The following is a 17,417-nucleotide window of genomic DNA, read 5'->3' as shown; positions in this document are numbered from 1 at the left end:
ACATTGGTCACTAAGTATATTTTTTTAAAATGTGAAATTTTATTGTTTGCTATCTACCTACCTTAAATCTACTATGCAAGTTAAGTAATATGTGGGACTATATTAGAAATTTATAATACTTTTTTAAAATTGTTTAATGCAAGTTATAAAATAACTTGACCATTTTAAAATGAAATAATTAATCAATCGACATAGCCAGTAAACACAAATATTACACCTTACTTGCATACTAAATACTAAAAAATAAAATAAATATTGCTTAAGTGTGGCAGTTAGCTAACTGGACAACTATTTACATACTGAAGTCTAATAGGGTTGTAAATTAACTGTACAGCTCTTCTATAAGAGTAACTAAATCATAGCAGTAAATTAACTGGACACATCAATAAGTTTAACTAATGTAAGTTTGGCAGTGAATTCACACTTTTCAGTAGGAGATACAAGGTGTTGACAGCTTATATTATTAAACTAAAAACATTTATTTTCTTACAAATTTTAGTATTTTTCTTCACTTAAATTTGAAAAGAAAGCGTATCATTGTGTTAACATTAAATAGACAAAAACTTTGCAAAAGATGATAAATAATTTATTGGATGTAATAATTAATGGAGAATAGAGTAAAAGATAATATATTATAATGTTTATTTTAAAACCAGTCAAATCTGAAAGACATTTCCTAAAATCATAAAAGCAACACTTTAGTAGGTACAAATGAAGATATTGTGACATCAAATAAAATATGAGCAACAAACAAGAAAACAATCCATATTTTTTAAACAGTGATATCACATAACGAAACAAAATATCGTCTGGATTATGAATGTTCAATAATATCAACGAAATTAACTTCAGACAAATTGTTTATCACCTTTAAATAATGACATCATAGTTAAGTTAAAAATCATAATCTGATTTTGATGAAACAAGTAATTTCAAATTGATTCAGGATTATCTTATCTATTTATAACAACTTTTTAACCCTCAATCAAGACTGCCACAATCTACTTGAATTTTTTGAATAGTTTACACAAATATTTACTTTCCACAAAAAAAACAAAACAAAGTATTTGACTAACATAATACAATAGATTTAAAATATCATAATCAAAACTGAACATATATTTAACCTGCACTAAAAAAGGTCACTATTAAACACATTTAATAATATGTTGTATTTAAGTGTGTACATCTTTATATTAAACATGTAGCAAATGAATACCATTATACCTATTTTGATTATTACCTGAATAAGAGTATCCCTTTTCCCTCATAAAGAATTATTTCCTACCATCACCTATACTTATTTTAAGAATTTCCCATCAAATAAATGCAATTCATAAATGTCTATTTTAAACTTTATTTCAAGTGACCTGTGTAAAATGATTAAGCATATTTGTATGGTCATGGCGATTTAATTGTTTACATGTGGCTTAGACTAGACAATACAAACATCAAAATTTAGTGTTGAGATAAAATATGATGTGAACAAATTAAGAATAAATAAGACAGCATGTTTTAAAGTATTGTGAGGAGTTTATGACAATGCTGGCAAAATAAAATAATAGCACTGCTAATGAAATAATCAAAAATAAGAAAAAATTACTTATATTACAGTACATATAAGTTTTAACAAAATTTAAATAACATTCCTTTCATGATGTGTGCTGTGTATGACTGTTCACTTTTCAGAACTGATTAGGAAAAAAAAAATGAACACTTTTAAATCTCTGAACAAGGCCCAATGAAATAACAACTGGCAACCTCCAAATGTTAATTTTATCTTTATGTTTAATCCTGACATAATGTCCAGAATTGAATAAGACAGCATTTTGCAATCCAAAATGTTTAATGTGAGCATAAGCTAACAAAAAAAATGCTGAAGACTGAGATTTTAACCAACAATAAACACAATAAAAACAATTGACTTTAAAAAAACATTTTAACCCTCTACAACTTACACATTTTTGGATGAACTTGTCACATTTTAATAAACACCCAGTTGTTTAGCTAAAACAGTGGACAACTAGACTGTGGACAACTGTACAGTGGATAGCAGCCAAAATTTAGCGAACAACTTTAGTTAAATAACACCCAACTCAATGGTGGATGGCTGCCAAGATACTCAGCTGATCCACCGGAGAAGTTGATAGCTGTCACAAGGTGGGCAGTGGTCAAGAAATTAAACTTATAGAATACAGAGGTACAAAAAAATTGCAGCTGCCTGTGTGACTATTAATTATGAAAGTTTTAGATAAAAACCTAATTTTGATACAAAATATTCAGCCTACATAAAATTTTGCAGCATTGTAGTAGTGGGGTATTTTTTTTCTTTCTAGAATGCCTGATCACATCAAAAAAGTGGAATGTGGTAAATATCAATGACCTCACAATCTAGTATAAATATGTATAAATTAAGTGCCCTAACATCACAAACAGTACATTTTGTTTACCAAAACAAACCCATGAAAACAATAAAATAGGTACAAAACAAAATGAGAAAAATTATTAATTTGTATTAACAGTTATGCATGTTCATTAGATTATTTAATATGCTTCTAATTTTTGTATATAAACTTACAATTTAGTTGAAGTAAAGGTAAAAAATTATATTTTTTTTGTAGTTTGTATATATTTACATTTACACTATTCCGGAATTTGTTTTAAATTAAAAAAAAATACTTTTCCTGAAAAATTACTCTGAAATTAGTGATATTGTAAATTTTAAGCAAAAACAGCATTATTCAAATGTGGTTCACGAAACCATAAAAAATAGAATCAATTTTAATGTAGTCAAATTTTGTTTGAACTTCAAACAATGTAAAGATTTTCATTTTTAAAAACTATATAAAATATGGAACTTGTGTGCTTTAAACAAGCTTGATACACATTTTTGTTTTATAACAGTAACAATATTTACAAAATGGATTTTATATTTCAATAACTACATTTAAAAATTTAGTTTGGCATTAGTTGAAAATGAGCGACAAAGGTGATAGGTATCAACAAGCACATAACAGGAATAATAAAAATTACTAAATAGTGAAGAATAGTACCAATTCAAATCTACCTTCATTGGTGATACTGCCTAATGAAACAGTAAAACTACTTTTGAAACACATGCCATTCCTAAACTTACTAAGAATGTTTATATATTGTTTACTATTGAATGTTAATGATTACTATTTGTCAAGAATTGTAAATTTAGCTAATAAAATGTGATTTGTGTAATCAGTGGCAAGAATCACATAAAGCTTAAAAACATTTGTTCTACATGGGGTTTTTTACATTAGATATACATACTATACAAGTCTAGAAATCTCGTAACAAGTTAATGTTATAGTTATACGAAAACATTTTTCCCCACGGAAACAAGTTTTTCCTAGACATGTATAGTATACATCTCACAAATGTAAACAGTGTTTGGTGTGAAATGTCACTGGGTGATTAGAAGTTGTTTATATTTTGGTCATAATATCTGTCAAGTTCTACACTTTGTTTACTGTGGGGAAATTGAAACAAATCATAATGCCTTCAAGTGACAGATCTGTGACACAACTGTCAAGCCAAGTGAGGAAATATCTGTCATTTCAACACACCACTGGACAGACAACTATGCAAAACCAAAACAGCCAGGGGTTACAGCCCTTGCTTGCCCTACAATATTATGAACAGTTCATGACATGGTTACAAAAAGACAATGCCACAGCTGTCACCATGTTCAAGTCAGTTTCACAAAAAATTTTGTTTTTAAAAAACAACACACCAAAATTAAATGGTATGCAAATACGGGTTAAATTCAGCATGAATAAAATGCTCAAATAAATTTGTTTCTTCCTCATGCTCATCCAAGCTCATGTAAACTACACATATGCTTAAATTCTATATTGTAATTTATAGCAAATCCTCAAAATTTACAGATTTTTGAAATAATCAAACAGAAACGTTATTTTCACACTTTTAGGATATTGTCATTTTAAAAACAGTTGTTAAATTTATAAAAATGTATTCACACAAACTGAAAGGTATCTACTATGCTTGTGAATTTATTAAAAGCTAACAGACACATTAGATGATGAACCAAAGGTAACTTAAGAATGCTGTTGTTACGTAACCACATCTACATTGGTATCAACTCTATAAGATCATTAAAATAAAACGTGTAAAAAAGTACAAGTCCTTTCAATTAATTAAGTCTTGTTTACATATTATGGCATGGTCAACATAATAAATTAAGACTATTATTAAGTTCTATAGATCTTTTTTCAATTATAATATATTGGGGGAATATGCATCAATTATTAAAATACTTATTTAAAAATTGGCTCACTGCTAAATCAAATTTACAGTTCATTCCACCTATCTTAATTTTTAAACTGACAAATCATTCCCATATAACTATCTACTGCCCATACTGCAATCCTCTACCTAAACCAAAAAAAACTAACCAAAACCTTGATGATTAACAAATTCATCAGTTGGTAAAACACACTTGTACATGGCAAGATAATGCTACTTCAAAATAAATATGAAGCAGTACAAAGATTTAAAGGAATAAATACATTTAAAATATGGTATAACAATTCCTTAACACCAATTCACAGCATAGTTAAAAACATGTTGCAAACAAATTATACAAATAAAAATAAGTTTAAAACCACTTATGATTTATAAGAACACTGAAGCATCGGTTTAAGTTAAAGTTAATGTATGCCTCTAGGGAAACAAAGGGAACATAGCATAGCACTAACAGGGTAAAAAGAGGTAATGAATAAGAGAGGAATGAGTTATAATGTTGGAGTACACAACGCAAAAATATAACAGTAACAAGATGAATTAGTAGGGTGTTTTGTTTTAAAAGTTTGATTTTAAAAACTTAAACAACCTTCCTTTCTAAATTCTTCTCACAGGGCTTAAATGAAAGTTCAAATCATTGTTCATTATGAATAAGAATTACTTTACTGATAACAGCTTTGGAATCAGATATGAATTGATAATTATTGGGAAGTGACATTTCAAAATAATTCAGAAGAAGGGTAAACTGAAAATTCTTTAATATTAAAAGCGGACAAGAGTTTAATTTTTTTTTAAATCTTAATCCATTTTTTTTAAAGTTAAAGTCTTTTTTAGTATGGGGGTTCACCAGAAATAATTGGTTTCTCAAGCCAAACATTTTTAAAAAATATTTTTCACAATGATAAATTATACAGTTTTAAAGGTCGCTTCCATATTCTGTTTTGAATATGGGATAAAGGTTAGTGGCTGAGCTTCAAGGTATAAGACGTCACATATTTTATAGAATGAGAAATTAACTTTTAATTACCTTATACATTTGAAACTGTTCTGGTGCGCGTCAACATTGTAAAATAACATCAGCACATTATGTCCAATTTTAAATTATATTTTTTAGAACACATCCAAGTAAAATAATATGCACCATTAAATAATCAAGTAAAAGTCTTCTTGTTAATGTTTGTAGATGCCTCTAGTTCAATTGCTAAATTTTGTGTGTCGCTCCATTTCACTTGCTAAACTTTGGGTTTGGTGGTTTACTTGCTAAATTTTGTGTATATCTCCATTTCACTTGCTAAATTTTGTGTATATCTCTCATTCACGTGCTGAACTTAGTATGTGCTTCTTGTTCACTTGCTAAACTTTGTGTGTCTCCAGTTCACTTGCTAAACTTTGTGTATGTCTCTAGTTCATTTGCTAAACTTTGTGTGTGCCTCTATTTCTCTTGCTAAACTTTGTATTGGCCTCTAGTTCACTTGCTAAACTTTGGGCGTGCTTCTATCATTTGTCTCCGCTTTCTTGAGGGCATTTTTGCTAAAACCAGTAATGGAAGACAGCAGGGCTCCTCTTGCTCCTGGGGCAGCAGGAGCAGACCCTCCTGGGGATGGTGGTGGTGGTGGTCCTGCTGGGGGTGGAGGAGGGGGAACTGGTGCTGAGGGTGGTGGTGGTGGCGGGGGTGGTGCGATAGATGGACCTGAAATAGACAATAAAATATTAGAAATGAAATACATTGCTTACGTCTCTTTTTTTGTTTTTTTTTTGTAAAGAATAAATTTCAACAAGTTCAAAATAATGCCAGTCTTGAACTTCTACAATTTTTTTTACATTTTTTTTTAGTATTGTTTTATATATATTTTTTTATATATTTTTTTAAATAAGAGAATAAATTGTGCTGTTTACTGTAGTATTAAAAAGAACATGAATATTCACAGATTAACTAATTAAGAAACTACTGGCATCTACATGCAGTCTGCTACTTCTGTATTAGATTTTCTGGTTATAAGCTAAAGTAAATTATAACTACACAACAACCTAACAGAGATATAAGAAATGTGCTGAAATAAAAAAAACTTTATAAATGAAAAGGTGTTTATTAAACAGAAATTATTCAAATTAAATCAATTGAAGATAAGTTATTGGTGCAAAAATTAGCCATTCTGAAATAAGCAATTTTTAAAAATGTAACATTCTTTTCAACAAATGTTTAATGAGAGAAAATTCAGCCTTCAATATTTATACAGCAGTAATTAAATTAACTCAAAGGGTAACATAAAAAAAAATAATATCGAATTAAATTTTCTATATTTATCTGATTTTCTTAAAGTTATAATTCACTCAACATTTACAAATTCTCACTTATAAACTAAACAAGTTAAAAATCTTGATATAATTAAAACTATAAGCTTAAGCAAAGCAATCTTAATATAAACTATTTGTTATATCCACAAAAGTTTTAAACAGTCTCTTTTATTTACTTTGATTTGTTCATTTAACTGGTTTTCTAATGGACCTTCACCACATCAGTTTTTACTTCCTCATACAAAAAACCCAAGTTATAATTGTTATCGCAAAATGGGTGTTAGTAATCTGGCACTTTAGGTATTAAGTATACATGTGTATGAATATAATGTGTATGTATATGTATATATTTATTGCTTCTCTATAAATAGACTGTTCAAACTCCAATTTTCAAAATGGCTTGCAACAAGGCTTTAAAGCTTTGTTTTCCTTATCAATTCTATATTAATCTTGGTGACTGCCATAATTTCTTTTTTAGCATGATGCTTTGGTGATTTCAGAAAATAATGGTGTAGAAATAAATATATATTAATAAATTGAAAAATAAGAGTTATAGGGTTAGTTTTACAACTACAGTAACTGATTGTGGATTGTTTCACTTTTGATAATTAAATGTAATATACCAATACAACGTTATGAAAGCATTATGAAAGCAACATTTCAATAGAGACAGACAGAGTGTAGCACACAAAAAGACTCGCTAATGAATACAACAGAAGGACCGCAGAAAGTAAAAAGACTAATACATCGGTGCCATAGCAAGAGGCATTTCATATCTCAAGATTATAAATATAGCAACATATAGCAGCTATTCCATTCCAGCATTCTTCTTCTAAGTAGTAGGCCTTTTTTTTTTAAATAATTTTTCACAAAATTGGTAACAATCATATTTATCTAAATGTAAGTGATTTTGAAAAAAAAAATGATAAAAACTATGTATTTAAATTTTTTTAAACAAAACTAATACATTTTTGATGAATTTTATGTTTTGAATTGATGTTCCCCTTAATAAAATATTACTTAACTTTTTAATGACATCTGGTAGTTTTATTTATTTATTTTTCTGTGTTAAATTACATTTATGACACTTCAACTTGAAATTAATTTTTTTATCAGTGTAAAAAAATGCCATCAAAATTAATTGTACGTTCAACGTAACTAGAAGAAGTTAGTCACACACTGAAGGATTAACTTGAAACACGTACATGCAATTATTAATTGATAAAAAAATTAAAATAACAGGCACTGGGGAACAGTTCCCACAGTCTGGTTAAAACAGAACTGAACACCATAACAACAACAACCCAGCTATGAATGACATACAGTGTACCTAGGCAAAAAAACAATGCTTTGACCTTGACATTTGCTGTCAGGGCAGGGCGTTCATCTCAGGCCTACTGCTGTGGCATTCACCAGAAACAAAAGGGTTAAACATGTTAGGGTTGCATCAAACATTGGCCTCTATAGAGTTAACCAGGCTAACTTTGCTAAATCTCCACAATAGAAGGTTAAAAAATGTAATCTCATTCCAATACATTGTTAACACTATCTCTGATGTTTTGCCTAGTTTGAAATAAACCTCTGCCACTTAATAAAAGCAAAGTCTAATACAAGTTTCATCTTAATTACAGCTACATTTTTAAAACTACGCATTTGAAATGTATTAAAACCTAAGTTATAATTTTGAATTACTTCGTAACTTTTAAAATTTTTAACTGAATTTCCTTCAAATATTTCAAAACCATACTGACTGTAATTAGTAATTATGTTAATTAAAACTATCAAAATAAGAATTTAAATCTGCATTTAAATCTGCACCCTATTCCTCCATTATTGTTTTTAAAATAAAAGCCAAAAGCTTACAATCACACTGATACATACACTTAGAACAGGAAAATAATATGTCCAACTTTATGTCAAAATTGTCCAATGTAAATGAAATATTATGGCTTTTTTTTTTTAAATTCCGTTATTTTTTAACACGCTTGTTTCTTAATATATAAGGGCACAGGTATGTAGCAATATCATTTAAGACTATTGCAAATATTTATTCTATTGCTTACTACTAAGACTGTCAATAGTTTTCTGTTTCTAAGTTAATGCAAAACTGGCAAACTCACACATGTGAACAGAGAATACTTTTGTGAGTACAACTATATATTTAAAAACAAAAAAAAAACTCTCAATAAACAAAAACAGCAAATAACAATAAATCTAAACATATTTAAATAATTAATAAGTAAATGTTAGCGTTATGTGTTGGAAAGACAAAAATCTTTTTAAAAGTTTGAACGGAAGTTTTAGTAATTTTACTTTCAAATATATTGAGTACTGGTCTTTAAAAAATAATAAATAAATAAACAAAAGCTAGTTTAAAAAAATACAATGCACCCATAAACTTGTTACCACTTTAAAACTAAAAGAATGAAAAACAGTTTTTAATGAAATGCAGCTGCAGTCAAGGTATCTGCGTAAAACTGAAAGACTTGTTAAAGATATGTAAATTGAGAAACATTGAGTACCTGCAGGTGAGGGTGTTGTTGGTGTTGGTGGTGGGGATGAAACTGATGACGTCGTACTCTGGTTGCCAGACTTGGTGGAATCTGAGTTGCCGTTTTCTAAAGCTTTCTGAAATTGGTCAATTCGTATGTGTTATTTTTATATCTTGAAGTGCAAAACTGAACAACGATGAACATTACAAGTCAACAAGCAGCCTAAGATAAAATAACATTATAACACTAGTAATAAAAATAATAAAAATGTTATAACGTTTTGAAAATCAGAGAATGACTGCATCATTTTAATTACCTTCCTGCTCTTCCTTCTTTTCTTCTTTTCTTCCTCTGACATGTGAAACTCTTTAGCTTTGGAAATCCTTTGTACTTGCTTGAGCTGAAAACATAACTACCAGTTAGCAGCCTTATACTTAGCTTTAAAAATACATGACAGAAATTAAACCAAAGAATATACGTATATTTTTTGTCATTGCAAAAAATCCACTATATGAGCTAGGAATAAGTCAATTTACATTTTGAAAGCAAGAAGAGTTCTAACAATGAGAATCAACAATACTGTGGTAGAAGGGTTTACATTTTTCAGTTTTAAAAAATATAAAAAGCTTTAAAATAGGTTTATGGAAAAATAAAAAAAGTAAAAGGGGCAGTTAAACTGAAGAGCTCACCAGCTTCTGGTCACTCTTTAATCGGCTCTCTATCTCCTCCTTGGCTGCTCTGACTATCTCTTTCAATTTGCTGGGAATTTTCAGCACTGGTTTATTCACAAAGGGAGGGAAGGAAACATCACTGAACAGCCTGGTGTAGAAATTATAAGTAATGATTAGTGGAGGAACTACTCATACTACTTTTAATAAACAAAAAAAAGAAAATATTGAGGTAATGGAAATGGTAGTAATATTTTAGATAGTTTTAAGATACATATATTAACAAAAGCGTAAATTTGCACATTATGAATACTATGTAAGGAAATAATATTTTTGTGATTATTTGTGTATTTTATTTTTTAATATACAATAGTTTACCCATACAATATTTTTAATACTTTTTTCCTACAAGTCTGCCATTTAAATACTATCTTAGGAAATAATATTTTTGTGTGTGTTTGTGTATTTTATTTTTTAAATACAATAATTTATCCACATCATATTTTTACTACTTTTTTCTCAATAAGTCTGCCATCTACTGAAAGTTACAAGCCAACATAAACATTAAAAACCCTAAAAATGGCAATTGTCTGTAATGGGAAGGCAAGGTCAGATAGTAAAGTGCTTAATAGCTAAACCTAAAGTTTGAGTTCAAATCCTGGGCCTAAGTCAGTAGAATGCTCTAATGGGTACTTGACGCACATTAGGGAGAGTAGAGACAAATGGGTAGAACGCTGAAAACAATTATCTCTTCATAAACCAAAGCAAAAGTAACAGATACACTCTACTTCATCTTCCCAATTAAAACAAATATCTAAGATGTGTACTTTTTGTGATTTAATTTTTATAGAATGTGTGAAATGAACATACGGATGAGATAACAAGTCTGTGACAGAAGGGAGACCATTCTTGCAGGCTTCAGATGTCAATATAGATTCCAATACAGAACCTGAAATAATATATTCATGATATGAGTCATTTGCCAATGAGGGCAACCAAACTCATGAATAAAACTTTAAAAACTTGTTATTTTAAACAATGTAAGACAAAAATATGTTGGCTTTAATGGTTCAAACTGTTTACACTCCTTATAACACTAGACTTTTATATTTGTGTAGAGGGGATGGAAGCAGGCGTTGTTACTGAAATAGCAATATTAACAGAAAGTGATATTTCAACGCCAAGTCTAGACAAAGGTACAGAATATAGTCCAAGTAGAGACAGAACAGTCAAAACCAGAGGGGTCCGAACCAGCCTATTCACGCGGCACCAAATCGCCTCGCCGTCCATGCATCAAGTCAGACGTGTAACCGTTTCTGCCAATCAGCTCTACAAAAAATAAAGCTTTCAAGGCAGACCACTATCATGGCCCATACATAGACGACGCGGGCAGGCGTGACCTCTGACCCCCAAGGCTTTGACCGTTAGACTCATACACACAACAAGGACTAGTATTTGACCTCACAAACGACACAAGCACAGGTACAATAACACAGACAAATAGTAGCTTCCTATAATGGGTAAATGTAAACGTGTAGAGGGGATGGAAGCAGGCGTTGTTACTGAAATAGCAATATTAACAGAAAGTGATATTTCAACGCCAAGTCTAGACAAAGGTACAGAATGGAGGGGATGGAAGCAGGCGTTGTTACTGAAATAGACTTTTATATTTGAGCAGCACATTAATGGTACAAGGTGTTTACTCTCGATGACTTACGTATTTGAGCAGGGTATTAATGGTTCAAATTGTTTACACTCCTTATAATGCTTGACTTATGTATTTGAACTGGGCATTAATGGTTCATATAGTTTACACTCCTTTTAACACCAGATATGTATTTGAGCTGGGCATTCAGCAGGACACTTGACTTACATATTTGAGCGGGGGGATTAATGGTTCAAATAGTTTACACTCCTTAGAACCCCAGACTTACGTATTTGAGCAGGGCATTCAGCAGGACACTTGACTTACATATTTGAGCGGGGGGATTAATGGTTCAAATAGTTTACACTCCTTAGAACCCCAGACTTACGTATTTGAGCAGGGCATTCAGCAGGAAACGTATCACAAGTAGCTGTGGTCAGCTGGTTGCCAAAAGCCATTTCATACAGCACATGACCAAAAGAGTAAACATCAACCATTTCCAAAGTCTGTGGGTTGGCAACAGTCATTTTTAAAGCAAACAATTTAATAGTTTAAAAAAAAAATGTTTTTTAAATATTTTAAAAATTTAATAGGCCTCATTTACCAATTTTTAGCACATATTGTTGAGGTACAGAAATAAATAAAACATGTATTTAACGAGTAAACATCAACCATTTCAAAAGTCTGTTGATGATCAAAAGCAACTTTAACGATAAACAACTTAAAAATTACAATCAAATTTTTGTTTCAATTTGCTTTTTCATTTAACAGTATTATGCATATGATGTTTTGAGTACAGAAATGAATAAAACACATATAATGAGCCTCACCTGGACCTTTTTTAACTGGGTGTAAAATGCCCTATAGTATCCAGGTAGACCCATCAGACTGTTCTCCAAGTCTAGCAGCTGACATGTGTTGTTCACCACAACAACATTCCCAGCATGCAAGTGACCTAGATTAAAACACCATAAAAGACTTAAGATTGATAATTGGTTAACAAAATGCTTAGTTTTTCAGTTCTATTTCAATGCATTGTTCACTTTTTTTTTTAATTTTACTTTAATGACTATTTAAAATCAGTAAATTTGTTAATGTGGGAAGCATGGCTAAATGGTAGAGCATTCAATCACTAATGAGAAGTTAGATTATGTTCCACATTTGGCTCAATAGGATGTAGGTTACTGACTCCACCTTGCTAAAATGGATACCTAACTCTGGTCAGGGAAATTAATTACAGACAGCTGGGCATAGTGCTGACTATACAAAGCTCTCATATGCCAAGTTAAGAGAAACAGATAAGCTCTTCTTCATCTGCTCTATAGACTGTTCAGTTCATACTTAATAAAATATGAAGGATGAAATCGCGACACATTTTTATGCTTCTTACATAAATTTTAATGTTATTCATAGTTGTCTGATATTTTACTTTACGCAAGTTAAATAACATTTTTTAAAAAATCATTTAAGTTTCCTTACCATAAGGAAAGCCCTTTTCTTGTAAAAATTTAAGAGCTTCCAATATCTGTTTCCCATAGATCTTTATGGTCCCAAAATCTAATCTCACAACACTTTTAGGGTTTGAATATTTTTTTAAGTAGCTTCCTTTAGGCTTGCATTTACAAACAACGTCACGCAGGGAACCACTTTCTAAGAAGTCTCTTATGACCATGCATCCGTTTTCATTTGCAATAGATGAAAGTGTAGGGAAAATATAAGGATGCTGAAAAACATTATTTTAAAACATTAACAAACCAAAAATATGTACCGAAATCAATGGATTAAATAGAGAAAATAAACTATTATATTTAAATTGTTTAAGCCGATTAAAAAAATAAATAGCAATGTTTTTAAAAGCACCTTGATTGTTGGGAGAACTCTGATTACTGCACTCAAGTCTTTAACGAGGAGGTACATATCAGGACCATACTCCATCTAAAACAAAAGTAAATAAAAGCCAATTAATAAGGATTATTTTATTAGGCACAACAGAAGATTTAAATTCATTATTTGTGAGTACCGACCCAGGAGAGAATCTGACGAACTTTAGGTTGAGTGACCGGCTTAATTAGAATATAGTGCTTTCGTATTCTCCACCCTGCAGGAGAAAATAAAACAAATTTATACTTATACTATGAATGTATGTTTCTGTACTTTCTAAAGTGTATTCAAACCAATGTTTTGTTCACCTATATCAGGTAGTGGCTCCACAACTTCCCAGTTAGGCTCAGATCGGAAGATCATGGAAACATGCTGCAATGCTATTTCTGCGGGAGAGAAAAACAAAAGGTATATTTGAGGTTAAACTTTCCTACATAATTGTGAAATCAATAACGTGTGTGTTAATTTTATGTTTTCTTTAATCAAAACAATACATGTTTTTTTTAATGTGACAATCAGAAACCTAAATGAATTTTGAAATGCAAAGTATATAGTTATATGTATTAATCTCTCAATCATTATTTATTTAATGAAGAGTGTATTGGTTTGTTGCTCATTATAGAATTACATTAAAACTAAAATTAAAATTATGTAAAAGAAAACAACCAAAATATAGATGAAGTAAATAGCTTGAGACAATGTGGGAAAAAAACAAGAAGCAGGATAAATTTGGCCCTTTATGCATTTATCCATCTTAAACCGACTTGGAAATCTACGCACATCTAAAACTTAAATCTTTAACTCCAATGAGATAGCAGCCCTAATTTATGGATCTAAAAACTACAGAACTTATACAACATCGAAAAGGATCCAGATCTTATGTCTAAGAAATCTATTAAACATACATTGCTGTAACTCAGTAGAAAATACAAAACTGCCGTAGGTAGGTAAGAAAGCTTTTGAAACACAAATCCTGGAATGAAAGTGGCAACTGAAACACTCTCAATAAGGATTCCAACAGCAGAGCCAGGGCAAGTAACACAGAGGATGACCCAAGAAAAAAATAGGGGACACAGCAAACTGAATGGGGCTGAGTAGAGAAAGCCTAAGAGTTAAGAGCTTTGACATAGCCCCTATGTCCCACTAGGAACACAAAGTATTATTGAAGATAACACTATATTTTGGTTTAAGATACTCTTTTTCTTTACGGAAAACACAATTTACATTTAGAATTTTAAAATGATTCCCAATATATATATATATATATATAAAAATTACCTAAAAAGTTTGAAGAATAGTTGTTGAGGTCCAGAAACTTCTTAACCACAATGTTGTTGGCTATCACAGGTATGTTTGTTATGGCATTTAGGTAAGACTAGGAAAAGAAAAAAAAAAAAATTGAAACTATTGCCAACAAGTCTATCCATCAAATAAATTTGAATTAATAAATTTTAAAAAAAGTATATCTATATCCATATCCATCCATCCACCCACCCATCTATCTATCTATCTATTTATCTATCTATATATATATATATATATATATATATATATATATATATATATATATATATATATATATATATATATATAAATTATATGGATAGATAAAGAAATTTTGAAAACTTGATGTCACCTGTAAACCATTTTGTCTCTCTGCTATAAAGTCTCTGTCAAAGTTCCCAAAGACTTTCTTTGGAGGGAGTGGCAGGTCAACATTAGTTACACGCAGTTGGGCATCAAGCTTCTCAAAGTCACTGTATCTCTTTATTACTTGCCATGAGTGATCCCGAAGGGGCCCTCTTTGAACACGTATTATGTACTCCTAATAAAATAAAGCACCTTTAAGGATTCTAATTTTAAAACTGCATACAGCTTTAAAAATTACAATTGACAAAATGGAATTTTTTTTTATGTAGCAAGTAGGCTAAAAGCAGTCAGAATTATATAGAGTATAAAATTTTATGAGCCATCTGTTTAGCAATCTATATATATAATTCTCTTCATGGGGACTGAATTACTGAAAAATAGGAAATAAAACATCTAAAACAACGTCAACTCACGCGGCTCCGCAAAATATGATGTGTCGGTCTAATGAAAGGAGGTGAACGGGGAAAAATACCTAGGTGATTGATGAAGCACCTCTATAATGCTATGTTCAATCAAAATAACAATATATAAGCATAAGTATACGTATACCTTGCTCAAAACGAATCATTATACATGTTGCAAGCCTTCTAGTTTAAGACGTTTGGCAAAACGGCCTCAACACATTATCCCCGGCGAAAAGGCGTGTCACCAAATGCATGCTGGCGAATAAGCCGCGTCTAATGTGGGGCATTAGGAATACGGCAATTAGCATGGGCCGCGTTAGAGCACCAGTAGGCTATCGCGCTTTGTAAGATGACGTAAATACTTCAATTCAATTTTGCGAAACTGCACGAAAATTTAGTAATGTTCCATCGTTTGAGGAAATATTTTTTTCTTGGACTTAAATTGAAATATGTTGACAGTCTGACTGTTAATTTTCGAATACCATATAGATCTATACTATATGCAGAAGTATGGACTATTACTAGTCTACAGGTAGGCTATACATTACAAAAAAGTTTCCTTGTTTCATTTATGTACCTGTTTTTAAACAATTGAATTTAAAACATTTCCGTAATAAATTAAGACTTAGCGAGATTCAGGGGAAGCCACTCTATTTTACAAATGGCTGCTGTTTATATAGCAAATCTTGCTCTCAGACACTGCTGTTTAAAGTTAATTTCTGGCCTATATTGACTATTATATTTAGTAGGGAGGCTCACTAACTTAAAAGCGTCCTTGGTTGCTAACCAGAACATGGCGTAAGGATCGGACCATGACTTCCGGCGAGTTTTTCGACTTAGTTCCAGAGACCTTCTTAGAATTACTTTTAAAAATGTTTATCACGAGTAAAATGGCGGGTTTTCACGTTATAAAAACATGCTATAGGTGGCAAGGCTAAATATGCCAGAAAAGCATTTTCAGAAATTGCTTTGAGGAATGTAGGCTAAATTTAAAGTCGGTGTCATTCAAAATAATTTAACTTTTTAAATATAGATTTCCCTCTCACAAAATTGATTTCCATAGTAAAGCATTATTAGTTTTATCATTCTATGAAAAAATAAATCAAATATCTTCAACCGTTTTTTTATAAGATCGACCGAGAAATGACAACCACATTTTTTTTATTTTTTTTGACCACGTGACCGCTATTTGAATGGATACGTTTACCTGGCATGGTTTTTTATTTTGCTCTTTTGTACAATAAAAAATGTCATAAAATTAAAGAAATAAAAGAATTCAAAAATCACTTCTGTCTTGTCTTTTTTTAAATTCTTTTCTGATGACATTCTCTTAAATTTTTTTCCTCTAAAAATATTACCCGACGATAGACGGGCCAATTCTACTTTTAGGAACTCTCTTGTGAAAAAAAATTAGATCTATTTCACGGTCACTTAAAAAGTTAAACCTTTCAACTTTTAACCAGGTTGTCATGGATGATCCGTCATATCATAGCTGTGAGTGACAAATAAATTTAAAATTCAATAATTTAGTCTAAACTCGCTACAACCCCCAAATTTAGTGCCTAGAGGATAAAGTATGGACGTTTTTTATTCAGTTGTCATGTTTAAATTGAGAATTAAGTAGATTTCACAAATAGTAAGAAAAACTAATATTTAGCCATTGATTTAGGTTTATTATTCATTTATCTATAATATTTGACACAAACATATCACAATATACTTCTATTAAAGCCTTGACAATGAGGTAACGTTTTCGTACATTAATAGCGGGCGATTTTACGTACCCAAAACGATAGATTACCGAAATTTTTACTCACCACATGATCGTCTTTTTTCTGAGCTGTCTCAATCGAACATGACAACTGAGTTGTATCGTCCAATGTAACTTTGTTAGATTTTCTCTGCTCGAACACGTTTGCCATTTTAATATAGCGCAGTAGTAGATCTTAAATTCAAAATATGGGACGAATTAACACTATTATCATTATAGTTCTAGGATATCAACAAGATTGTCTTCATACGTCGCCATTTACGAGTTCACTTCTCAGAAATGACAACACAAGACTGACAAGAGGGGCGTATGACAATG

General features: G+C 30.7%; 1 protein-coding gene across 6 annotated transcripts; it reads right to left on the bottom strand.

The window, feature by feature from the left end:
* Window positions 1–448: 448 nt before the first annotated feature.
* LOC131949243 (PX domain-containing protein kinase-like protein) lies at window positions 449–17,387 on the bottom strand. 6 transcript variants are annotated; one of them, XM_059311051.1, is made up of 15 exons: window positions 17,146–17,387; window positions 14,911–15,099; window positions 14,553–14,649; window positions 13,583–13,660; window positions 13,418–13,491; window positions 13,254–13,328; window positions 12,873–13,116; window positions 12,224–12,348; window positions 11,782–11,899; window positions 10,619–10,697; window positions 9,770–9,899; window positions 9,397–9,480; window positions 9,111–9,216; window positions 7,944–7,988; window positions 5,899–5,983 (listed from the first exon to the last, which is right to left on the bottom strand). In XM_059311051.1, the coding sequence occupies exons 1-14, from the start codon at window positions 17,248–17,250 to the stop codon at window positions 7,972–7,974; spliced, it is 1,521 nt and encodes a 506-aa protein (XP_059167034.1). In that variant the 5' UTR covers window positions 17,251–17,387; the 3' UTR covers window positions 5,899–5,983; window positions 7,944–7,971. The 6 variants fall into 6 exon arrangements, 4 of the variants coding, with proteins under 4 accessions (XP_059167031.1, XP_059167034.1, XP_059167032.1 ...); XR_009388137.1 differs by having other exon boundaries at window positions 5,915–5,983; window positions 7,919–7,988; XR_009388138.1 differs by having other exon boundaries at window positions 5,915–5,983; window positions 7,919–7,985.
* Between the last annotated feature and the right edge of the window lie 30 nt (window positions 17,388–17,417).

The sequence above is a fragment of the Physella acuta genome, unplaced genomic scaffold (assembly GCF_028476545.2).
Source record: "Physella acuta isolate Inbredline_101_S28 unplaced genomic scaffold, ASM2847654v3 ptg000679l, whole genome shotgun sequence".
NCBI lineage: Eukaryota > Metazoa > Mollusca > Gastropoda > Physidae > Physella > Physella acuta.
The sequence above is the reverse complement of the archived record's forward strand: the minus strand, read 5'-3'. Positions and strand labels throughout refer to the sequence as shown.